Genomic DNA, 25,604 nt, shown 5'->3' on the forward strand with positions numbered 1-25,604 from the left:
ACTCTGGCACTGAACAGAATGACGTGCAATTTCTTTAGCTTCATTACATGTTTTTACATATAGGGGGTCATTACGATGGAGGATTTTCCGCATCCTCCTGGCCGGCGGAAGCCACCGCCGGCCCGGAGGATGCGGAAAATCCTCTGCGGACCCACCAGGACCCACCGCCACATTAGGATGGCTGGTGGGTCATGGTTTAGGTCCGCAGCTTTTCCGCCGCGGCTGGCTTACAACCGCGGCGGAAAAGCACTAAAATGGTGACGGTGTCTCTCAGACACCGTCAGCCAGATTAGGATGTGCTTTTGAACATGCTTTTCCGCTGCGGCTTTTCCGCCGTGGAAAAGCATGTGTAACTGCACTGCGGGGGCCCGTTGCGGGCCCCCTAGGTGTAGTAGGGGGTGCACATGGGGGGTACCTATGGTACCCCCCTGCATTTGCGTGCACAATGCAGCAGGCACCGCGCGGTGCCTGCCGCTTTGTGCACGCAAATGCTGTGCATGCTTTTTTAACATTGCTGCGGGTGCAGCTTGAAGCTCCACCCAGGCGGTCACATCCTAATCTGCACAGAGGGACCGCCGCAGCCCATGCGGACGTTCCCTCATGCTCTGGGGTCGCGGACGGACTCAAGTCCGTCCGCGATCGTAATGACCCCCATAATGTCGTTTTTGTGTTACATTGTTAACTGTAGGTAATAGTCATTGACCATGTTTACAAACATATTACATATTTATTGATTTGACACTGGTTCTTTCTGGCCTTTGATTGGTGACACAATGGTGAGAGATGATTAGCTTGCTCTGACATTTCATAGACCAACATCCATTTTCTCCATGTTATTACGTTCTAACGATTATTATTATTGAAAGTCACTTATAAAAACTGTATCTGTAATCGAAAGGTTAAAATGGAATTGAATTTGTGGTTGAAAAATTAAGTTTGATTTACCACAGCAGCACTTCACAATTTAGGGCATAAAGGGCCAGATGTACGACCCATTTTTGCATGCGCAAGCGGGTTAGCGACCTGTTTGCACATGCAAAAACTGTTAGGGCCATGTACAAACCCTATTTAGCGAGTCACAATTTATCTGCGACTCGCATTTAGGATTTTGCAAAAGCAAAAAGCAAGCAAGCAAGCAAGCAAGCAAGGGGCGTCCCTTCCTAATTGCGACTCGCAACCCTATGTAAGAATGTTTTGCGACCGCAATTGCAGTTGCAAAACACTCGCAATTTCCCACCCTCTTCAAGAGGGTGGTAATGCAGTCGCAAATGGGAAGGGGCCCCCAGAGGACTCCATCTCTTTTGCAAATGCAGGGGAAAATATTTTTTAGGGGCAGGCAGTTGTCCTAGGGACCACTGCCTGCCCTTAAAAAATTAAATGAAAACGTTTATTTTTTTTTTTTTAAATGCATCCCGTTTTCCTTTAAGGAAAACGGGCTGCATTAAAAAAAAGAAAAATAATTTCTTTATTTACAAGCAGCCATTGGGAATCTCAATCAGTGTCGCAGACACTGTTGTACATACCAATTTGCGACTTCCAAATTGCAAGTCGCAAATTCCTTGGTCGTACATCTGGCCCAAAATGCTTTATTGCAGGTAAGGAAAAATTTCCTAGCAATCCTAAAGGAACGTTTTAATATTAACGAACTGGAGGCAAGGGTTATGCCAAAATTTTTCTCCAGTTTCATTATTAGCAGCCGTTTTAGCGAGAACACTAAACCACATTTCCCATCATTCCAAGGAAAATGAGAATTCACAACAAGTGTCCAATCATAGCTCTGCACGGCCCTTTTCACCCACCATCCTGCTTCGTCCTCTTTCTTTCTGCGACCAAAGCCGACTGTGAAACTTCTCACTCCTGCAGGAATCCATACATAAAATTCAAACTAAGGCAACACAGCAAGTAACACAATATAAGTTAACTCAAAAATGCAAGAAACAAGTATGCTTAACACAGATCGGTGCAGGCAATGAAAGCGAACCTGATGAAACTGCTACTTACACCTTTAATGAAGAGCTTCAATATCCTTGGCTGACCAAACTCTTGCATAGCAACAGGTGGATTAAGCCTCACCTCTGTGTCCGTGTCCTTAATAGAATTTAAACTTTACTTTATGGTTGCTAGGAAATTTATCATTCTATGTCAGGACCTGCAGGCGAGGATTATGCCAGTTTAAAGCTGGTCTACCACGAGGCTCGCAAATGAGGAAACTCGTTTGAAGTAGAACCTTTTAAAGGTTGAATCTGAAGACCAGTCCTCTGTGTTCAGAATATCCTCCAAGCGAGCCCCTAGGATGAACGCCTTCACACCATGGCCCCTCTGGTGGAATGAGCTCCAAACATGTTTGTGAAAATAATGGCCCAGCGCACCCAACATGCGATTGTAGGGGAGGCGACATCAGCTCTATGAGGTTTATACAGGGCAATAAGCAGATGCTTCTTCCCATGAGTCCAAAACTCCTTGGTGATCGACCAAAGAGAGCTTAGGGGAACCCGGTAAAGCTGTATATGAGATAATTCTACAATTGAACTTCGTCCTACAGGATACATGGAAGGAAACCCCCTCTGGGGTAAAGGTACCACCAGTAATGCCAAGAGCCTGGACATCTGAAACCCAGCGACAAGGACCAAGCACAATAACATAGCCAGCTTCGCAGACAACTGCTTCTTAGAAAGATATGTATTCCTTGGCCAGGAAAGGAAAAGATTCAACACTTTGTTGTCATACCAAAGTACTGAGTATCTCGGTTCTGGAGGGAGAGACAACATGATACCCCTGAGAAGCTTCTGAACCAACGGATGTTCAGCAACTGGACCACCCCCATATGGGCATGTCCAGCAGAAATCACAGATCTGAAGGTGTTGACCGACGTATAGCCCAGCCCAAGTCCGCCAGAAAAGCCGTAAAATTCAAGATGTGGAAAACATCTGTCCCATGGGATCCAATTCCGCTGCTGACACCAACCCAACCATCGAATCCGGGCTGAATGGTATCATTTAATGGTATTGTCCACCCAGGCTCAGGACAGGACGTCCGCAGCTGTGCGCAAAAGTCCTGGGACTTGCCAGTGTGACCTGTAATCCTCCACACTAGAAGCCACCAACGGGTGTGGGTTCTGCGATAGATCCTTGTGGAGACACTGATTGTGGTTTAGAAAGATTGGAAAATCCCCAAAAAAGTTCCAGAAGAACCAGTAACCAGACTTGTGATCTCCAGATCGGAGTTACTACCACCAGCTTTGACTGCTGGCATCAAGGCAGTGCCATGAGCCTCATTAGCATCAAAAAGGGTGGGAAAGCATAACCCATCTCCATGGACCAGTCCTGGAGAAAGGTATTGGTCCCTAATGCCTTGGGATCGGGTCTCCAGCTGAAAAACCATGGAAGTTGACCGTCCAGCTGGGATGCGAAAAGATCGTCTGTGTAGGGACCTTGCTGTCCTTCAGGGCTTGAAACACTTGTGGTTGCAGCTTCCACTGGCTCGTATCTTTGAGGTGGCAAGATTGCCAATCTGCCACTTGATTGTTCAAACTCAGGAGATGTTCCGCTACCACTGACATATGGTGGTCGAGGCAATATTCCTAGAAACTCTTTACCAGGTCTGACAGCTCTGGAAAGCGTACCCCCCAGGTGATTGATTTAGCGGATAGCCACCACATTGTCCATTTTGAGATGGACACAGCATTGGGCATATTCTCTTGTCCAGCACTTCACTGCGAAGGAGCCCCCCCTCAGCTCAGGCAGTTGTTGTACATGGCTTGCTATGACGTGGACCTTCCGCCTCTAGTGGTAAACTCCCCACACCGTGCCCCCTAATTCGAGTTACTGGCAATGGATTCTATTACAAAGTCCGGTTCAGCACTGAAAATGTTTTGCCTGCAGGAGGCCGACAAACCTGGCGATCTGTCGGAGAGAAGTTGAGGGTTTTGCCAGGGTTCTGTGCACATTCTAGCAGATCTTTGCTATTTTCCTGGATGGGAGGCTCAAGGTGGAGTCTCCCACGTTGATCACGAACCCCAGGAAGATCAGAGATTGTGATGGAGTCAGGGCCGACTTCTCTTGGTTGATGATCAACTAAAGGGACTGGAGGAGATCTACCGCCCTCCGAAGGTGCAATTTCAGATCTTGAGGGCATTGGTCCATGAGACATATATATATTATAGGATATCGATTAAGTAGACTATCATGTGGATCCCAAAATCCCTCATAAATTCGACCACTGACTTGAGCACATTGGTGAAACACCACGGGCGGAGATGAGACTGAAAGGCAGGGAGTAGAATTTGAAGGTCTAGGACTCCTATTGGAATTGTAAGAACTGACGATGTGGCAGGGACATTGGGATCATCAGATAAGCGTCCCTCAGATCCAGATGAACCAGTCAGTCATTGGTACGGAGAAGGTCTCGGAGAAGATGGATTCCTTCCATTTTGAAGTGGCGGCAAACCACTCACTCATTGAACTCTTCGAGATTTATCAATGGGCATTGTCCCCCATCTTGTTTCTCTAAAAGGAAAATGTTGCTGAGGAAACCTGAGGGGTGGGGACTGGTTGTGGAGATAGCACCTTTGGCCAGGAGTTCTTGAACCTCCATGTAGATAAGAGCTGCCTTTCTGTTTGAGAAGGCGATGGGTCAAAGCGGGCATGGCTGGAAGAGGGAGCCGTAAAAATCTATGTGGAAACCCTGTCCTGTCTCCAGAACCCATGCATCGGTAATAACAGTCCTCTAGATATATATGAAATTTGCCAACCTGCTCCCTAAGCACTTGTGAAAAACCAATTGCAGACTCACCATGGGAGTTTGGGAAAGGGGCCTCCTCAACGGGGACCACCTCAGGAACCTCTGTGCCTTGGATATCCCTTTGTAGGGTGGAATCCTTTGAATCGGGCGGGGCCCCGGTACTAGCATCTTCTGGATGACTGACCTATGCCAGGGGCATGTGTCTGCAGGTGGCTGGCCGAGCGCCCCCTGCCATGACTGGCCCTAGTGAAAACCCGGGGGTAAAGATGCACTTGATTGAGGATTGCGCTTTATCGAGTGAATTAAAGGTGGAGACAAACTTGCTGAGCTCCTTAATGAATGGCTCCCAAAAGCACCTGCTCTGTGCAACCTGCCCTGCCTCCGAGGTCGCCAGACCCCCTAACTTAGGGTCAATCCTGATGAGAAGAGACCGGTGCCTCACAGAAGATATGGCGTCGTTCGTGTTTCCCAAAAACACCACTGGCCATTTGGCCCAACTTGAGAGTAACCCGGGGGGAAATAAAGGCACCTCATTTTTTTCGCGGCATCAGCGTTGTTAAGGATTTTTGGCAGTGGCCTGGTCAGGTCTAACAGCTTATCTTGGCATGACCGCCAGGAGCGAGCAATGCTCTTCTTGGGATCTCTCACATATTTAGCCAGGAATGTGGCAATCTTGGGGTCTATCTTCGGCATAGCCGCAACTTTACCTTCGAGAAAAGGTCTACGGCACTGTTTATGTAGACTCCAAACCAAATAGGTGTCGACTTTTGCTGATTGGGGGTACATAAGTGACTCAGGATTCAACATACCAGACTCCACACCCTCAGGGGTGCCGGTGGGTAGTTCTTCCCTCAAGGGAGTGCTTTGTGGCCTCTAAGGACGTTCCTGCTTTGACTGGCCATCAGATCCTGCTGGGTAACCATCGGAGGCCGGTGGAGAAGAAGTGGTGGTTGAAAAGTAGAACCTGGGAATTCCCCTCATGCTCGGTGATAAGGCATGGCCCATAAAAGCCTTCTATAGCCTAGTGAAATAATCCAGGTCCACCCCGGGTGGGGGAGGGTTGCTTACACAAGTTCTACGGGAGCGTGGGCAGCCTTGGAAGTAGGGGGGCCGAGGGCCTAGGTAGGCCTTTGAAGGGAGGGGTTGAAAGCACTTTAAAAAATATATATTTATATTTGATTTGGCTCAGTACATTATCTTTACCCAGACAACACAATAACATAAACACTTTCATTTGACAACATCAGTTACATATTTTTACAATTTTGCAAACCTTCTTTCAATATTGCTTCATCACACCCTCATCTCTTTCTGATATTATCAACGTCTTGTTTATCCACCCTTGGTCCTTATACGCTTTGTTAGATTCCTATATATGTCTTCCATTTCCCCCATATTTTATCCCATTCTCTTAGGCAGCCTCTTGCTATATGTCACTTTCTGGGCCCTTACCCCCATCCCATGGCAATGTTTGTTTTCGCTAGTATTGCTGCTATTTTCAGCCAAATCATGACAAATTTGGGCCACTTTATCTAACCTGTTACACATAATATTAGCCATTGTGGTTCTAGTGGGATCTTTTCTTCTGTTACTTCCGCCATTATGTCTGTCACTTCCTTCCAGTATTGCTGAATATACTTGCACTCCTAGACACATCCCCTTGAACAATATTGAGACACTCCCTGGCTCCATTGGTGGGGTTGGAAGCACTTTTGTGCGTATTCAAGCAATTTCATCTCCAAAGGCGCAACTACATCTGAGCCCGCCTTAAGGATTGAGGCATCTACTGCGTCACAAAACTCATCTGACACTGGGAAGTAGGCTATCTCCTCTTCCTCGATGTAAGTGTTGTCGTACTGCCCCATTGTAGTTATGATGGAGGTAAGTGGCTAGCTAGGTAAAGCGTAGCTATAGAGGGTGTATGGGCTGAGGTTCAGCCAGGCAGTTTGGGGGCAGTAAGCTACAGGCTGTGGAGCCAGCACCTCCCGGAAACAATACGGCCTTGGTTACACTGGCCAACTAATACAGCCTGGGTCGGTGTTTTGTATGATTAAATAGGCTTGTTGTAAGCTTAACCCCTTCCACGCAGGGCTAATTCCCCCGCAATGCAGGGGGGCGTCACGTGCCGCGCCGCAGTGCTCCTGACGAGCTCAGCTCGTCATGCTACACAGTGGAGCTGTGCTCATGATGAGCTGGGCTCGTCACGACTCCGCCGACTCCGATAGAACCCTCGCACAAAGGAGAATTAGCCACATATAGGAATGCCGCGGCCGTTATGGCGAGCTCAGCTCGTCATGAGCACAGCTCCACTGTCACCTACCTGAACTGGCTGCTGGCTGACCTTTTTAAGAGACTCTCAAGCTTCCTCTTCCCTTGTTTAATCAAGATGTATATTGCATCTGGATCAAACAGTATGTTGCCCTTTGACTCCCTGTTTTGATAGGGATTTCTAGCTGCAGATTATTCACCATTTGATTATTCCCCAACATCAGACTGGATGCTGAAACTTTTCAGCAATACCTCTGTACGCTGGTGGGGTGCACCATGAGGCTCTGCACTGAAGCCGTTCCACTCCAGAAATTACGTTATTAGCACCATTCTCCCATGCAGACATCAGCTCTTTTCTGCTCCTACCGACACTGATCCTGAGCATCTTCTCATCACTTTACCTCAATATTTTTCAAATTTCCACGGTGTGCAAGGAATGTCTCCCCCTAAAATGACAGGTTTTAAGCCTTGGAGGGACTGTGGCAAGCACGTTTGTGAAGGATCCCTATCATGTGTTCAAGTGCTATTTGGGGTAAAGCACAACTCCAATGCCTGCAGGGGCTGCATTTGCATGTTGATGAACCTGAAGGCGATCTGGCACCGCATGGTGAAACTTGTCCAAGTCCAAGATATGGTCCAAGTTCAGGTCCAGTTCCCGCTCCAGGAGTCACCAAAGCCACTCGAGAGGCCGGTCTTTGTCATTATCCATATTGTCTAGTAAGTCTAAAGAAAGATAAGGATTTAAAGCGGGTCTCGGCACCCTCTCAACACTAGCATTCGCCTGAACAGGCATGGGACTGCGCCATCACTCTCTAGTCGGCCGACTTCAGAGCCAATCCCTCAACTGGTTCCAGCACAACCTAACTGCTACTTAGCAACAGATCGAAGAGTTTCACACAACCATGCTCCAGCTCTTTGGATCCTTGCCATATCCCTCTGGCGCGCCTTCAAGCCTCAAGGAAGCGAGAGGAACTCCAGCTGCAATACCACAGGCGGGTTACTCTCAGTGCCAGATGGATCCTCTTGAGTCTGTTACAGCATCCCTGGCTCCAGTCGAGAGTCCCACCTCCCATTCAGTGATCCACGCTGGTCTCTGAGACTTTTATGCCAATATCAAATCTATCAACGCTGGACGAGGAGCTTCTCAGAGCACTGTCCAGCTCAGAGAAGGCGTTGGCCTGATCTTCCCTAACTGAGCACCTGACAACAGTTTAGGTGGTGTTTTCTCTGCTTGCACTGCCACTTGCTCAGGGAAAACAAAACACTTTTCATTCAGTTTTTTGCACTGACGAATATGATGATTATGATGAGTTTGTTCAGCCCTTTTAAGATGATAATTGGTGTGATGACGTGCGGGAGACTAAGGGGTCTCAATACTTTCCTTGAAATGGGCCTTCTCTCATCCCTGGACCAGCCATGGAGGAGTGCGCTTCCTATGGTATTGGTAATGCTTAGGGCGGATAAAGTCCTTGACCTCCAGCTCCCCACCTTGTAGGTAAAGACCAACGTATTGACAGAATTTCTCCAGCTGGGGAACACATCTTCTGAACCCCTCCTGCCATTTTTCAAGGCCTTAACAGAAACATTTTTGGGGGCCTATGCCAAATCTTGCTCTGGTCCACCAGTCAATAGCAAAATTGCACAAAGCCATCGCCCTGCCCCAGGCAATCACGCTTTTGTATTTCAGCTTCAATATCCCCTGAATGTTTGATGATGCAAGCATCTGCAAGTAATTCCAGTCCCGACACTTGCCCAACTACTCCCAGAGGGAATCAAACCTTAGGCAAACGAGTATTGTCATCTACCAGCTTGGTGCTCAAGTCAGTGGATGTAGGCTGCCTGCTGGGGCGCTATTCCCATGCTCTCTGGGACTCGGTAGCTCAAGTCCTCCCACGGGCTCCAGAACATCTCTGACCTGCCCTTGCCTAAGTCATTCAGGACAGCCAGGATGCTGGCAGGTTCATGATTTATTGTGGCTTGAACACAACCTATTCCATCGGTTGGGCCATCGGCACCAATGTTGCCATTCACCGTCACGTCTGGCTGCAGTCCACCGTTTGTTTCGGGCGATATCTGGTCGTCCCTTATGAACATACCGTTTGATGGAATTCACCAGTTTGGAGACAAAGTAGACTTCACTGTCAAGCGGTTGAAGGAAAGCCAGGCCACAGCATGCTCCTTGGGCTTATTGGCCCCACCTCACCATCCGCATCAGCCCAACCGCTCCTTTTGCGGTTTTGGCAGAAGTACCCCATACCGCAAACCAATCCAACCTCAGCATGGCGCCCAGCAGTTTCAGGACATGGTGCCCACCTCGCCCGTTGTCAAGGGCAGCGGGCCGCCCAGTCCACTACCTCCCTTGCAGCCACCCCTGCCAAAAACCCTTTAGCTTGCCCTTAGTGGAGCATGCCACATGATGGGAGGCTGGATCCGAAGATTCTTCCTCGGTTGCTAGGCATAACTTCAGACAGTTGGGTCCTGTAAATTGATCAAATATGATATGCCTTTCCCTTCCTTTCTACGTCACCGCACCTGGAAATACAAGCCCTTTTTGCCAAATGGGCTATTGAGAGGGTGTCTGCTCCAGAAGTGAGATATAGTTGTTACCTTTGCTACTTACTGGTGCCCAAAGAGGATAAAGGCTTCTGGCCTATTTTTGGCCTGCACCCTCTCAACACCTTTCTCCGAAAGAAAATATAAAAAATGCTCACATTATCCCACGTCTTATTTGCAGTAGACCATGGAGACTGGATGGTCACGTTGGATATGCAGGATGCCGGTTTCCATATAGCAATCCTGCTGGCCCACTAGTGTTACCCGGGGTTTGTGGTGTGAAAGGAGCATTTTCAGTTTCCTTTGCTCCCCTGTGGTCTCATCAGTGCCCTTCGGGATTTCATGAAAGTGGTGGCAGCTCATCATCGGAGGTCAGGGGTGCCAGCCTTCCCCTACATAGATGACTAGCAACCTGCTGAAGTCGCACCTGACTCCTTCTCAGGTGCTCCCCTTGATCTGAGTCTTTCTGGGCATGGATCAGTTTTGTGCCGTTCCCCCAGGAAAGAGAGTTCAGAACATTCAGGCCTTGATCCCAACCGTCCAGCCTCTGACCTAGATTTCAGTGAGGTCGACCCTGAGGTTATAAGGACTGGTGGCTTCCTGCATCCTGCTGGTTGAGCACTCTAGGTGACAAATGAAGGCTATGCAGTGATTAATGAAGTCTCAGTGGGCTCAAGATCAAGGGGGCCTCTCCAACCACGCTCAGATTTCAGAGAAGACTGCTAAAGATCTGCAGTGGTAGTTGCTGGACTGCATTGGGTCAGCGTCTGACCCCTCTCAACACCCAGAGCTGACAGTGGTGACTAAAACGTAACTTCTGAAATGTGGAGGTCAGAGGCCTCTGGTCTCCTGCGGAGTCCTGGATCCATATCAACCTTCTGGAGCTGAGGGACGTCCTCTTTGCACTGAAGGCCTTCCTGGTATCCATCATGGTACAGGTGCTCACTGACCACTCCACATCCATGTGGTACTACAATAAACAGGGTGTGGTGGGGTCATGAACTCTGTTCCTGGAGGGCTCAGACACCAGCACCTAGCAGATCATGAGTAGCTGTTACACCAACGGTGGCGCAGGGTCTCTTCCGAGAATAGGGAGCACCTTGGTTCGATATGTTTGACAACATGGAATGTCAGCACTTTTGTGCATTGGAATTTGCAAAGCGTCTCTTGCTCTGAAATGCGGTCCGCCTCAAGTGGAACTTGCGACACATGTATGCCTTTCTGCCAATACCACTCGTGCCCTGAGTTCTCAAGAAGATCAGGACTGACCAGGTCCAATTCCCCCTTCATGCATGGAGATTTAACAGAAACAGCTGAACACCAATGACCTTTCTCTGGAGATGTTTGATATCATCTTGACAGCCAGGCGTCCCCCAACAAAAAATGTAGACTCCTGTCAGGACAAATTTGTGGCTTGGTGTGTTTCTCACCAGATTGACCCCCTTCCGGCCAAGTTATCTGATGTGTTATTGCTTGTATTGTCCTTAGCCCGACAAGCATTACCCTGGGCACAGTTAAAGGATACATTTAGTCTCTTTCAGCTTTTCTGCGGTTGCCAAATCCGCCCTCTTTGTTCAAATCGCCCATCATTGTGAGATTTTTTATAAGGGTTGCAACATATGTTTCCTCCCTTTCTTTTCGTCATGCCACTGTGGGACCTTAACTTGGTCCTCACCTTTCTAATGTGCACTCCATTTGAGCTGCTTAACAGCTGACCACTGTGGCTCCTCACCCTCAAAACAATGTTCTTCATTGCCATAACATCAACTCGGTGTATGAGCGAGATTCAAGCTCTCTGTGTCAACCCACCATACACCACCTTCTTTACAGACAAACTGGTTCTGCTGATTCAGGTGTCCTTCCTGCCAAAAGTTGTGACGCTGTTCCTCCTCCGTCATTATCCTTCAAAATGTCATCCTGCCAGTGTTTTATGCCCTGCCTCATCCTTCTAAGGAGGAAGAGAGACACTATCACTTGGACCCCAAGAGAGCACTGAGCTTCTACATAGAGTCTACCAAAGAACACCAGGTGGACAATCAGCTCTTTGTGGGGTTCACTGGATGAAAAAAGGAAAGGCTGTGCAGAAGAGAACTACTCCCGCAGGATTGTGCTCTGCATTAAGATCTGCTACACGGTGTCTAATAAGCAGCCTCCAGAATGGCTGCATTCTCATTCTGCCATGGTCCCTGTCCTAGACATTTGCCAGGTGGCTACATGGGCCTTCCGCCATACATTCATGAAGCACTATTTTCTAGATAGTCAGATCTGCAGAGAAGGGCATTTTTCCTGCACGGTTCTAAAGGACTTTCTGGTTTCAGTCCAGTCAAAACCCACCTCCAATTAGGTACTGCTTTGGTATCTATTCAAAAGCTGAAGAATCTACAGCTACAAATCTATAAAAAGAACAAGTTACCTAATTTCGGTAAAACTCTTTCCGGTAAAGACTCTATTTGCAGATTCCACACCAACCCTCCCATCTTCCCCGTTCTGTGTTTGGACTCTATCCATTATTAAGATCCCAAGTCCAGGAATCTGCCCACTGGTCTACCAGTTTGCTTCTGGGGCTCTCCATCTAGTGGCATGTACAGTCTTGAAAGTAACTGACTTCAGCATGCACAAGTGATGCCTGTATAGGCTCCGCATGTCATTTCTCAAGAAGAATAGTGTTGGTGCAGAGTCACATGGCACCACCTACCACGGAGATACTTCTGAAAAGCTTCTGGATCCAGTCTGATGCCTGGGGAATAGTCAAAAGTGGAGGAATCTAGATAGAGTCTCTACCAGAAGGAGCGCTACCAAAGGTAAGTAACTTGTTCTTTAATGCAATACAGAGACTTGCCGTGTAGCTTACAGATGTAAGTCATACCATTCAGTTTCTGCCAACATTAAGTAGAGTAAGCTGGCCAAGTTCCTTGAAGTTAAGGCAGTTCAATGTCCTTTCCAGTGTGATCAAAATGTTTTCATGCCACAGTGGACTACGCACCACAGTATTTATCACTTGCATATGGCTCTGGCTCTAACTAACAGACTTAATGATTCTCTGCCAGTCCTTTTAATTGACTTCAAAAAAGTATTTGGCAACTTAGCCTGGGAATACCTATTTACCATCCACACCAATTTAAACCTAGCCCAATATTTACTACAAATGTATGCCTGCTGCATAAAGAACCAACAGAGAAGGTACATGTGAACTTAGCGCTCTCAAACATTTCATCATCGTGATGCCCGCTCTTACCTTCACACCTTGCATTTGCCATAGAGAAGTTCTGCAAAAAGGTTTCAGATATTTTAGGTGAAATTTGGCTTTGCAGAACTGCTTATCCCTATATATCATTGATATTCTTCTACACTTAAATCAACAAATCAGTGAGGCCCACTTATGGAGCAAATCTAAAACAAGTTTGGGATATACCATGGACTCCAGGCAAATTGGACAAAAGGGAGTGTTTCCCTTTCCAGAGGGTAAGTGGAATAGAGGACTGGATCGCGGGTCTAACATAAAGGTCGATTATAAGGGTTTAAATGTTTAGGAATGCACACTGCAAAAACTGAATCACAGGCCTTGGAAGGAAGTTATGACTCTGCTTTTAGACACACTATAAAGAAACGTTTTCCATTTGGGGCCTCTTGCCCATTTCTATAATGGGAAAGTTAGCATTAATGAAAATGGTGGTACTTCCTAAAACCCAATTGAAGATGTTGCCGGAAACAAATCCTTTGGAGGCTAGGCTTACTATGTCGAGGCTACCCTATAAAAGATTTCTAGGTTATATAAGACCTTGATTATACATATACATATACATCAGTAGATCAAAAGAATTGATTCTCACTCAGGATACAAGGACCAGCTTTACTTCGACAAGACGGGCTTCAGCTAACGGCGTGACCTTGATCACATGTACAAATTGAAGTTAACTCACAGTGCATAAATAGTCAATAACAGTGGCCTTGACAAAAGACTTGCATGTACATACAAGTAAAACTGTGGACGCCAAGATTAAATGTCCCAAAAGGCTTACAATAATGAAAAGCATAATAGGGATAGTGATGAATGCACAATAAGAATCAAATCCAGGACTGCAAGATATACACAAAGTGTGCTTGTAAAAGAAACAATCCCGTATGATATTAATATAGTGATAGCTAGGACCTAGCGCATCGGAAAATGTCCAGCGGGGAAGTGAGTGTCAGAAAGTAACATGTTGTGCCAAGTGACTCTGACATGCATGTGAAGCAGAATTTAATAGCCGAGTGGCTCAAGGAAGTTGACAACAGTCGGTGCGGTCCCGATAAAAAGTGTATCCTAGCAAAAGTGCGTACTGTCAGAAAGTAGTATGGTAAAGTGAATGCCCATGTGGACCGGCGTAAGTGACCTGGGCGACTGAGTTCCCTTGGTTACCACGAAGGAGAGAAAGTAACACTATCCCAAAATGTCTGTGCTGTAGCTTCAAAGCCATTCGCACAGAAAAAGAAAGTATGAATAAAATGCAAAAGGAACATACAGGGTGTCCACATATGTGATCTCAACATGCCTGCTGCAGATGACCATGCGTATAAGTGAAAACAATCGTGCCCAAGAGGGCATATACCAGAGCCCTTGCCGCAGCAGTACCTTAAAAAATGTACAAGTGTAGTACAGAGGACATGGGTGACAGTGAATGTCACTGGCGCCGGGAAACCCACTGCGGGTAGCTGTGCGCCTTATAAGTAAATAAATAATGTCACAGCATGCTGGTCAGTGTAGCAGCACCAAATGTAGGTACTGCAACAAATGTATACATTCAAGCCCACATGAGCATGTCCAGAGCCCTGGAATACAACAGTACCACAATGTAATGTACAGGTATAGTACAGTGGAATTTATAGCATATGGGTCAGTATAGCAGCACAAACTAAGTATGACAAGAAGCCACTCCCACACGATGTACATGTGGGTGCCATGGGGATCATGAAAGAACATAACAATAATGTAGATGGAATCACAGTTTAACAGAACTATGCAACAGAAACACAAAAATGGTGCAAAAATCTGATCTGAAATGCAACCGACATCGCAGTGTAGTTCAAAGAAAAGGGTAGAGAGACTCATCCAACCGGGAAGCTGGAATATCAGGGAGTGCCCCTTCTGTTCCTCCTGTAAAAACACAAAATGAACAGATTAAAAGGATGCAAATGCATTAAACACCAAGAAAATCATATGGTACATGACAGACTTTGCACTGGGCTCATAGTGTTGTTCGGTAATCTCGTTTCCTCCTTCTTAGGGTGCAGTCACCCCCTCTGGGATTGGGTGTAATCTGGTCAATGACCTAAAAGGTGAATTTGTTACAGTCACTAAAGTGTTTGTTGCGGAAGTGCCTGGCAACAGGATATTTGGGGTCATGTGATCTATACCCCTAAGGTGCCTTTTCTTGGCAGGAAAAAGGATACTGCCAATGTAGCGCAAAGACATAAATGGCATGTTGTGAGCTGCATTTCAGGAATTATTTGATAATACCGGTACCACCATTGATGGTATCACTCCTTTTTGATGCAACTGTTTTTGCAGGCTTTACATTGCTTGCAGGGAAAAAGGCCCTGCAGATTGCATTTCCGTATTCCCTAAGTGAGAGCGATGTCACTATGGACAAAAGTATCACTGAGTGACCTAGCCCTGCGGTAAGTGATACTGACTTTCTGGCCGATCTCATGACTAATAATAGATTCACATCCAAGTATTGCCCAATTCTTGGTCAGGATATGTCTCACTTGCTTGGCACTGCTATTGAACACAAGAATGACTGTGGAAGTGGGTTTGTCAGTCTCAATCAGTCTTTTGTTTAACAAAAGAGATTCCCTCTTGATCCCACTCAATCGTTTGATGGCTTTGTTGAGTACCCACTGTGGGTAGCCCTGTGCCTTGAATCTTTGCACCATTACCATTTGTTCTGACTGGAATGCCTCATCCGAGCTACAGCTCCTCTGTGCCCTAAATAATTCCCTGTACAGAATGCTCCATTTCAGATTGCCAGGTGTCCACTAAGGGCAGGGAGAAGACTATTACCGGCTGTGGTTTTTCTAAACAGACATGTGTGTATTTCGCAATTCAAAATCTAATTTCTCACATCTAAATACATAGGGTGGTGTCATCAAATATCTGTTCTTCCCACCAGCCTTTTAAGAGATTTGCCATACTGGGGGCAAAAGAAGTCCTCATAGCAGTACCAAGGGTCTAGCGGTACAGGGTCCCATTAAACAGGAATGCATGTGGGTGGTGAAATATTTCTAATTATTTTATAGAGAATTCTATTAATTATTCTAGCCCACAGCAAGCCATCAATGTATGTACTAACTAAGAAAAGCGCTAGTAGGGTGGCACTTTCCATGTTTGTACTAGTAACTAAGCTTCATGGCCCATATTGTGTAAAAGATATTTACAGCTCAGTGTAAACGTTGGGCAGAGAAGAACTATAGGTGGTGCAACAGGTTAAGAACGTGTGAGTGCAAATGCCTGCACGGAGAAGAACTACAAATTTTTTTATTGTGTATCTGTATATTTGTAAAACAAATTGGGTCACGTATTTACCACTGAATGCCATTTTTCCACCCATTTTGCGACCCTGTTGGCTACTTCTATTGGATTCTCAACTGGAAATCTCTCTGCTGTGTATGGCGCCCACCTCTTCAAGGGTGAAAGTGGTTACCTGAAACCCTACCAACCACTCCCCCAATTCCAGCAGGTTTTATGATAATGCTTCACTGCCCTCCTGTCAATCTTATTTTACACAGATTGTTTAGTTTTCACATTTGCATAGGAACCTCCATCAGTGGATTAGATAGTCTGGGTTTGCCAGTTTTTCTGTAATGGGTGGTGTGCACCTCACACTGGTACGGCTGGCTAGCGCTCATCTACCTGATCGAACCATGTGTTTTTCAGTACAAGGTGGGTAAACCCCAGTTGGTAAAGCAGGCTATAAGGATGATTGTTTGTCTTGAATATATATAGAGTATGATGTCAATGATGCATAGTAAGGCCAGGTTTCAGCGTTTAAAAACTAAGATTGGCAAAGCCCATATGTCTAACTTTCATTGTGAGTTAGAAGCCAAACCTATTGGCTTGCCAATCCTTGTTTAATGGATAGCACACACACAGACACAATGATGGTGGTGGTAATGGTGTTAGTGTTGGAGGTAATGTGTGCAGTGTTAATAGTGGATAATGTTGATACCTGGTGGTGGTGAATGTGGTAATTGTGTTCATGATAACGGTGGTGCTGGAAATATTGGTGGTGTTAGAGGTGGTAATGGATGTGAGAAGTTGGCCTGATATATGATGCTCACTAGTTCTAGTGATCACCTTGTATCATTCCAAACAACCCTTATGGTGATTGGTTGTAAGTCAAACTTATAGACCAGCTATCCTAATGGTAGCATGGACAAAGCAGTCTTAGGCTAAACTCTTTTGGCATGTGAAGCCAGCTCTTTTACCACATATAACCCCTTGAATACCAAATGAAAGGACACCACACAGGTAGTTATGAAAATAAACAAGATATTTATTAACTAACAAACACCTCTGAACTCTTTATGAGATCAGAGGGCTAAGCACATGACAAGACCTTTAAGAAAAATACGTTAAGTTGCACAAGTTACAATGTTGCCCTCGAGGCGCAACAAACCATATACTAAACAAGTGGTATAAGGAAGTCGATAGAAGGAATGGAGCTGTCCAGAGGCTGTAGGATCGCTGGGACTACACTACCCTAACTTTAGGTAAGTAATAGGAGGCCCACGGAACGCGTGTGCAGAGTGTCGACTCACACGCGAGATGCGTAACAACGTCTATGGACAGTACAGTTCAAGAAAAAGGTGAGTACGGACAATCCTGACTAGGTATGACTAAAATGACTGTGAAACTGGACACTAGGAGAGTCAATCTACCCTTGAGCACCGAAATACTCTTGTTACCTCACCTACGGGCTGCGGGTGCATAGGTGCGAAGTTTTGTCGGGTTTCTGCGTTGAAGTCTATGGAGCCTGAAAGAAAAGATGCTACAGGCGACCAGGAGGAAGATGTCCGGTGTGATCCAAGGGTGGATCAGGAATGCTGAAGACCTGAAAGCAGAGGGGACAATATTCAAAGTCACTAGCCAGTGACTGGAGTGGAACCAGGAAGGAACCAGATGCTGTTGTCGCGATCAGGTGAAGAGTGGACGCTTGACTCTGCAGCCACGTGGACCAGGAGGTGTCTTCGACGACCAGGATGGAGGCACAAGCTGTCCCACGCAGGCTCTCGCTGTTGGCAGTGTTGGTTCCGGATTCGGCTTCAACAGGCCTTGGCAAAGGCAACCCACGCGATGAGTGGAAAAGACGTCTGGTGCGGACCAAGAGGGTCCGGGGTACTTCTCTTTTGGAAGGAAGCATGGGCCAGTCTGGAGCAACCATACCAGCGGTGTTGATGTCGTGGATCGTCGTCTAGGAGGCCACTAGCCAGCCGGCAAGTGACCAGACAACGCGTTGAGCAGCAAACAGGCAGAAGGGCCCCACGCAGATCTCGTGTATGCTGGAGGGCTGGTCTTCGGTGCAGGAGCTGCTCGAGGCTGGGGCTTCTCAATCCCCAAAACACTTCGTCGAGGTTACCTCAGAAGTCGTGCTGGAAGCGAAGTGCAGTTTCTCCAAGATGGCCGGTCCCATGTGTCTCGTCGCACCCACGAATCTCAGCTGTGCTGCAGATGTGAGTTGAGGTCGGAGAGGTCTGGGAATCCGGGTCTCGTCGGGCTCCGAAGTCTGGATCCTCGGGGGAAGACGACAAAGTGAAGCCGCTGGAAGCTTGATGGTGCCTGCTTGTGCAGGGTGGACACTCCTTGCCCACAAGGGAGATTTCTTAAGTCTTCTGTGTAGAAAGTCGAAGTCCAGAGTTTCTTCTTGTAGAATTTCAGTTCAGGATTAATCTGATTTGGAATGGGACCAGCTCCTACCTTTATCCTGCTAAAGGGGGCTGTACTATCACTAGGTCCCTCCTATGGGTGGGACCAGGAAGGGCGGTGGTTACACCCCCTATCCTTTGTCCGGTGTCGCGCCAGAGCTGGGGCTGGAGTGCCCCAGCAACTGGTTTGAACCGGTGTATGCACAGGGACACCTGGTGTGCCCCAGGAATGTCTCATTCCTTTCAGCCCTGTCCTACCTAATACACAAAATCCTGTCTGGGGTGGTGCTAGCACCTCCCAAGACAGGAAACCCTTTGTCCAAGCTTCCCTCGCTGGAAGGACTCCCAGCAGCAGGAGGTCAGACTTGTGTCTGTGGTGGCAGCATCCATTTTGTGATGCTGAGGCTCGAGTTAACTTTAACCGGGGTTCACAGTTACATACATGTCATGTCCCTCTAGAAGGGTGGAATGCTACCCCCGTCGCCAGAACTAGCGAGGGTGTAGTATTCCAATTTGTATGACACCTTACTCAACATGGTTTGATAATGCTATGCCAAAGTTAGCAATAACCGCGAGGTTACAATGCACTTAAGAGTATATGGTATAGCGTTATCATGGAAACAGCTAAAGGACTTGGTTCCGAAGGCTGTAGACAGGCTCAGCTCATGCCAGAGCACTATCTCACATAATTCCAAGCACTCTGCCTCCAGGATTGTTAAGGCCTGCCATAGGAGTGACTTATAGGAGTATATGTGTCCATTCTAGGTTTAGATATAGGTATACTATATCTAAAGCAAAGGGTGATTACACCACCTTGCCCCAGCTGATTGATCGGCCAGTTGTGTCAGATTTGGATGGCCAGCCAGGGGTGGCATAATACATGCTGCAGCCCCTGGTAGGCCTTGGGTTCACTTATGCCCTGGGTACCTATGGTACACTGTACAAGGACTTACAAGAGTGATCCAGTACCAATTGGTGAATGCACCTAAAGTACATGGATGTCATTTTAGAGAGAGAACAGCTAGGCTGTGGGTCTGATTAGCAGGCCCACAGCCAGGGAAAGTCATAAACCAGTGAAGCAAAAAGCAAAAATCTGGGGTGACCATAGGATTGCAGACCCTACTCTCCTACAGTGTTAGAGGTGGTAATGGTGGCAACATTGAGAGTGGTGGTACTGATGATGGTATTAAAGACAGCAGTAATAGTAGTACTGGGAGTGGTAATGATGGTGGCAACGGTGGCACATAGAGTAAGCACGCATTGATGAAATAATGAATAATGTGTGATATTGAGTATAGTTTTTAGATGTAAAATATCCTCTCTTGTGTTGCAGTGCAAACACTCGATAGTAGCCAGAGCTAATTCTCATGTACATTTTAAAGAATTGATCAACATTTATAGCTAGCTGCATGCTAGACTCTAAAAATGTGTTGTTGTTTGTCAACGTCTGTGTTTTTGAGGAGCAATGGAGGGATGCCCAAAGTGGGATTATACTTTTAGTTTGATTACAAAGTACATCCTATTGGGTTGGCCAAGGGAAAGCGTTGGGTTTGGTGATTTAGAAGCACAAGGTTGATGAGGAGTTGTTGATCTAAGATCATTTAATGTTGATGGTTAGTTATTATCAAGCAACAGCCCAGTGAATGTGTCAGATGTATGAATTGGTGGCGATGTGCAGTGTCTTTGGAGCAATCAGTTCAGCTAATGTGGTCATTTGGTACAACTTCCAAATCCATAACTGTGAAAACACTTTTTTAAATAGTAATGCCAGTGAGAGAAAAGGAATCAGCCATTGGAGGCTTCTCTTCAGTAAGCAATACATTTGTCTGAACTGGTAACAGCATGATCTCTCTAGTATATGGTGCATCAGGAGATGTTCTGATGCGATGAGTGAAGGAATGCGAGCGAGTAGCAGCAACAAGTGTGAAAATAATTTATAGAACGTGGTGTGAAGGGCGATGACAGTTTAAAGGTAAGCCATAGTGGAGCATTCTGTTACACTAGTGCACATCTCGAGTAAGAGGCAAGATGCCAGGTGCCATGTAGCATGCACCTCTATTTCATGTTTTTTTCTTGTTGTATTATCATTTGCCTTAGAAACCTACCCCTCTCAACTGTACTCTTTCATGAATCATTAATTACTTGGCAGTTGCTTTTGGTATGATTATGACTTAACTGATTCTGTTGTTTTAGTTGTGTATTTTTTTAAATAAAAAATACCGAGCTTAATAAAGATAAAGAAATGCCTAATAAAGGCATGCTTGTGTAGCTTGACAGCAGTACAGCTGTGCTGTGAATGATAGTAAGATGGTCAAAATGGATAATACTGTTAAATAACTTGAAGAGCAATTGTACGTTATAAACAAGCACAAAAACGTTGTTTCACTTGAACAAAGGGGGAATAATCCGTTTCATATATCATCTTGATTGTTTCAAGGGCTATCCAGGCACCTAACCAATCACACCATGGCTACATTTATAGAGCTCCCCCTCCTTCTCCTTTTTGAGGCCATTTATAGTGCATCAAATCTTTCCAGCATCTGTGCTCAATGTTTTGTTATTTAGGGTCGATCCATGAAAATTGACAGTGACTAGATTAGACTGCTGTGCAAAGGCTGGGCGCTATGCATTTGTGTACGGTTATGGCTGGTGGAATTGCCTTATCTGTTTTGGGCTCAGTACCACAGAGTTATTGTTTTTGCTGAATTGGAGCTCATTGTAACTCTCCTTACCTTTTCTAGGCAATAAGTCCAAAAGATATGGAAATCCCCACCCCAGATCACATCAGTTCGGAGACAGATGAAAGCGTGGCTAAAGACACAGAGGTCCCCGAAGAGAAAACAGTCCTTGAAAGCGCGGATGCGGTTGCTGTGCCACAGTGTGAAGAACCTTCTGACAATGGGCTTACAAACTCCATGGAAGGTGAAGCACCGAAAGAGTGCATTGTGCCTGAAGATGCTCCACCTGATGTGGTTCCTCAAATGAAAGATACACTTAAGGTGTCAGTACATGGTGTGCTAGAGAGTCTTGATGCCTACGAGGGCCTCAAGCAAGGTTCTGTCGTTCTTGTTGAACTTAAAGATGTTTCTTTCCAGCATCATGTCGATGGGAACAAGAGCCAGTCAGATGAGCAGTCTGAAGAGTCCACAGTGGAGAAGGCTGTTGAAAGCAGCTCCGAAGAGGCAGAAACAGAAGCTCCTGCCAGGGAAAGAAGGGGCCTACGGAGAAAAGCTACAGGACAAAGGGGTAGACCTAGGAAAAGAGGCAGACTAGCAGCATAAAAGTGCTTTGGTTTGAAGATGTTCGTTCATATGATCTTTGGAACAAAGTACATTTAGGGTGTTTTTTTAAATCCTCTTAAAAGTTTGGAACAAATGTGTAAGTCTTTCTATAATAGGATTTTTGAAGTACATGCAGAACCATTCTGGGGTGTTGGGGAACATCAGGCATAGATAAATAAAGGAACCTACTGTTTCTTGTGTGGGAACATTCACATTAGTTCATAATAATGTAGTGTTTGGCAGTTGTCTTGTTTTTCAACTTAGTACTTGTGATTATCTGCTTGTGCTCAGTTTGAGATCATCTCTGGTGGTACATATGTTGTTTGCTTGTCACTTGTAGATATCACCATCTCTTATATAGCAACACAAACTCCTATTTCACTGCCACTGCAGCTCACTATTTACAGGTGTTACTTTTGATGTGGCTCATAGTTGCATTTTGGGACTATTGTGGGTTACTTTGTGGGACTATTGTGTGTTAACCAGACCTTCACATATTTTCACCCTGCTGAACCCCATAGTCCTGTAGGTGAGATTCAAACGATTCAGCAGTCCCCAAATTAGAGCATTTAATAGGCCGACTTGCCTCAAAGCAACTGGGACTTTGAATTTTAAATAGAGGAGCATTCAAATTAATGGAAATCCTAAGGCTGCCTTCCCGAACACAATAACATAAAAGAAAATTGTCAAAGGAAGTCAGAGAAAGTGTTGGATCACCTTGAACATGAACAGCCAATATGCTCGAGGCTTCATCTTATTATCCAGAAGTTTTAGTGATTCGAGTTTGAGGTGGTTTGACTTGCCAGGGGTACTGCCGGGAATGTTTAGTCAATATTCCTAGTATAACAGCCCAAATAAATAAATTCTTCCAAAAGAAGTCTTATATGTTTAGAAAAGTATCCGCCACACTGAGTTTAGCATTTTAATTTTGGTGATATCATCACAAACCGGTTACTTAATGTTGTTAGGTTGCTAGTTACACACTTTACGAATATGCCTAGTTTTATTCTGGTCTCTTAAAAGATTTTTACCTCAACCCCTCTATGTTTGTCTCTATATCAAAATCATGTATACAGTCACATTTTGATATTTGTTGGTATGGTTTTTAAGTGTTTGTTATCACATGCTCGTGTTCTTCTCCCATAAACTGATGTTTGTTTTTATTTTTAATTTTTATTCTTCTTTGGGAAAAATGTTGTTCATCTGTTATTTTGGAATTAATTGTTTGCTTTACTGTTAAAGGTTAAAAGAAACATTTGAAGTTTTACAAGAATATCAGCGATTGTAATCCTGAAATAAAAATGTTGGATTTATAAGGTTAATTGACTTTTTATTATTTAAACAACTGAAGGGAGCAGGCACTGTTGGGAAGTTACAACCTTTGCTTATGAAAATGTGATTGAAAAATAACCCTGGCACAATAATTTGCATAATAATTGCCCCTTCATTAATGCACAGTTCAGCTTGTACTTTTCTCACGATTCTTTTGCATAGGTTATTTGATTGATGTGAGAAATTGAGTTGTTGGTTGAGTGTGGTGTGAGCCCTTTTCAAGCAACAGCCACAATCCTTGATAGGGCGAACCACAATTTTCACTAAATTATTCTGTGCTTAACCCTCTGGTAACTTAGCACTAAAGCATTCAAGCTTAACTTAGAAGCAATGTGTCAAATATTTATGCAGTATGCAAACATTAATAAAGTGAAAACAAGAAAAATACCATATCAATTTAGGAAAATAGAGTAAAATGTTATAAACTATTTGACACAAAAATGACAATAATCCAATCAGAAGAACCAGAGATATGCAATTTCAAAGATTTACTGTAAATATGGCTCTTTAAAGCACAAATCAGCACTTGTGGTTATCTGGCCATGCGAGACTGGGCGAAAGTCACAAGTTCATGCCGATCACGATGGGCATGGGCCGCATGAGGGGCCAGGTTAGTCCTGCTGAAAAAGTTACCTTTTAAATTCCAGCATGAAAGTCCAGCATGAAGAGTTTTGTTCGCGGTGAGGAGGCTACGAGGAGGAGGAAGAGCGTCACAGATGGGCATTTCTGTCAGGCGTCTTAGGTGGTCATTGCTGTAGTGCAAAGATCCTCTCGGACATCACAGATGGTCGTTGCTGGAGATTCATGTTGGCGGGCACAGTGGGCTGTTGATGCTATAGTGAGAAGTGCAAATTTAGTGTTGCCGGTCTTTGCTCACGGTCGCTGTAGCGTGATAGCTTGAAGAGTTGGGGTTCATCGAAGATTTGCATTGGCGGACAATGAGATTTTGCCACAAACTGGTCCATTTGCGGTTGCAGAGAGACCAAAACTTCAGGATTTCATCTTTCCTTCAAGGAGGAGCTTGACCGATGCCGCACCAAGGGTCCAGGACCTGGGAGGCACCTCTTGGGGATCAAAAACTCATTCCACCAGATGCCAGCAGTGCTCAGGCTGGTCCAGTTGCAGCATGTCAGCTGAGTAGTTGCAAAGGGGCCTCCGGAGCTTGTTGTGTACATGTAGTAAGAATAGGAGGTCAGTCGGCTGGCCCTTGGAATCACTTTAGCCTGAGTTGAAGGGTGCAGGTCCAGGCTTCCTTCTCAGACAGCAGGGCAGTCATTCTTTAGTAGTATCTAAACAGGAAAGGAGCAGTCACCAGCACAGCCCTGCGGGTGTGGGATAGAGTGGCCGTGGCCAAGGGGCTGACCACCTTCCCCTCACCCATGACTCCTATCTCTGAGAACCCCGACTTCACACCGGGCTTGGACGCCGGCACGTTCACGACGTGGCGGACGACACCCTGCCGCGCGGCCGGACACATGTTCGATCTCAAAGGCGTACTGTCGTTCCAGCAGGTTAAGGCGGATTACGGCGTGGCCGAATCTGAACGCTTGCAGTACCTGCAGGTGCGCCACTGGGTGCTCCACCCCTCGGTCCAGCCCGGAGCCCAACGGCACCTCACGCCTTATGAGCGATGGCTGCTGACACGCACCTCCGACAAGAAGCTGATATCGGACCTCTATCAGCAGCTGCTGCTCACGCAGGCACACACATACAATGCGGGCCAGGTCCGGTGGGAGAGGGATCTGGGGAGGCAGCTCACCAGGAAGGAATGGGAGGGGATATACCATAGAGCCAGACACTCGGCGCACCACACTGGCCTTACCGAGACCTTGACGAAGGTAGCAACATACTGGTACCACACCCCTGAGAGACTACACCAATGGGATGCCCGAATCAGTGACAGATGCTGGAGGGGATGTGGGGAACTAGGGACACTGGAACATCTGCTTTGGAGCTGTAAGGCGCTGCGCCCCTACTGGGACCCTATCCTGGATCTTATAGATGCACATCTAGACACACAACTGCCGCGCTTCCCAGCGTACATTCTGCTAGGCCTCCCAAACGCACTCATGTATCCTCTGAAATCCTGGCGCGGGCGCCTGATCGCGCTTGCGCTTGGGGCTGCAGTCCAGAACATTGTGGCGCATTGGAGGGCGACCCAGGCTCCGCAACAGCTGGGGTGGCTTCACCGTCTGTGGGCAATCCTGGGAATGGAGAAACTGTCGCTGGCGGCAGCAGGGAGGGGGGCGGACTTTGCGGAGCTTTGGCGGCCATTCCTCGCCTTGCTTACTGGAGAGTTCCGGGAGGTGAGCTGTCCACGCTACCTGCGTCTGCTCCGCCTGGCGGAAACGCCCCTCCCGGACCCCAAATCACATACCCGCAGACGCACAGGCCCCGCGCGCGTGGCATCCACTGACCGTTGAGAGTGGTTCGAGGCCTATAGCTAGAGCCCGGTAATGGACAAGGAGAAGGGTGGGCGGGGTGGGGTGGGTGGCAGGGTTGTTTACAGTTCTTTGATTCTCGTTT

General features: G+C 46.4%; 1 protein-coding gene across 3 annotated transcripts in view; it reads left to right on the forward strand.

Moving 5' to 3' along the window:
• The window catches only part of FAM169A (family with sequence similarity 169 member A), a 369,278-nt gene extending 346,210 nt beyond the window's left edge, over positions 1-23,068 (forward strand). For 2 of the 3 annotated variants that reach the window (XM_086960774.1, XM_086960772.1), the window contains exon 13: positions 21,207-23,068. In XM_086960774.1, coding sequence (XP_086816900.1) covers positions 21,207-21,746 — 540 coding nt within the window. In that variant the 3' untranslated portion in view covers positions 21,747-23,068. The remainder of the gene's footprint in view (positions 1-21,206) is intronic. The other variant, XM_086960775.1, reaches the window with a different exon arrangement.
• Positions 23,069-25,604: the final 2,536 nt, after the last annotated feature.

This window comes from Lissotriton vulgaris, chromosome 3_1 (assembly GCF_964263255.1).
Source record: "Lissotriton vulgaris chromosome 3_1, aLisVul1.2, whole genome shotgun sequence".
Taxonomy (NCBI): domain Eukaryota; kingdom Metazoa; phylum Chordata; class Amphibia; order Caudata; family Salamandridae; genus Lissotriton; species Lissotriton vulgaris.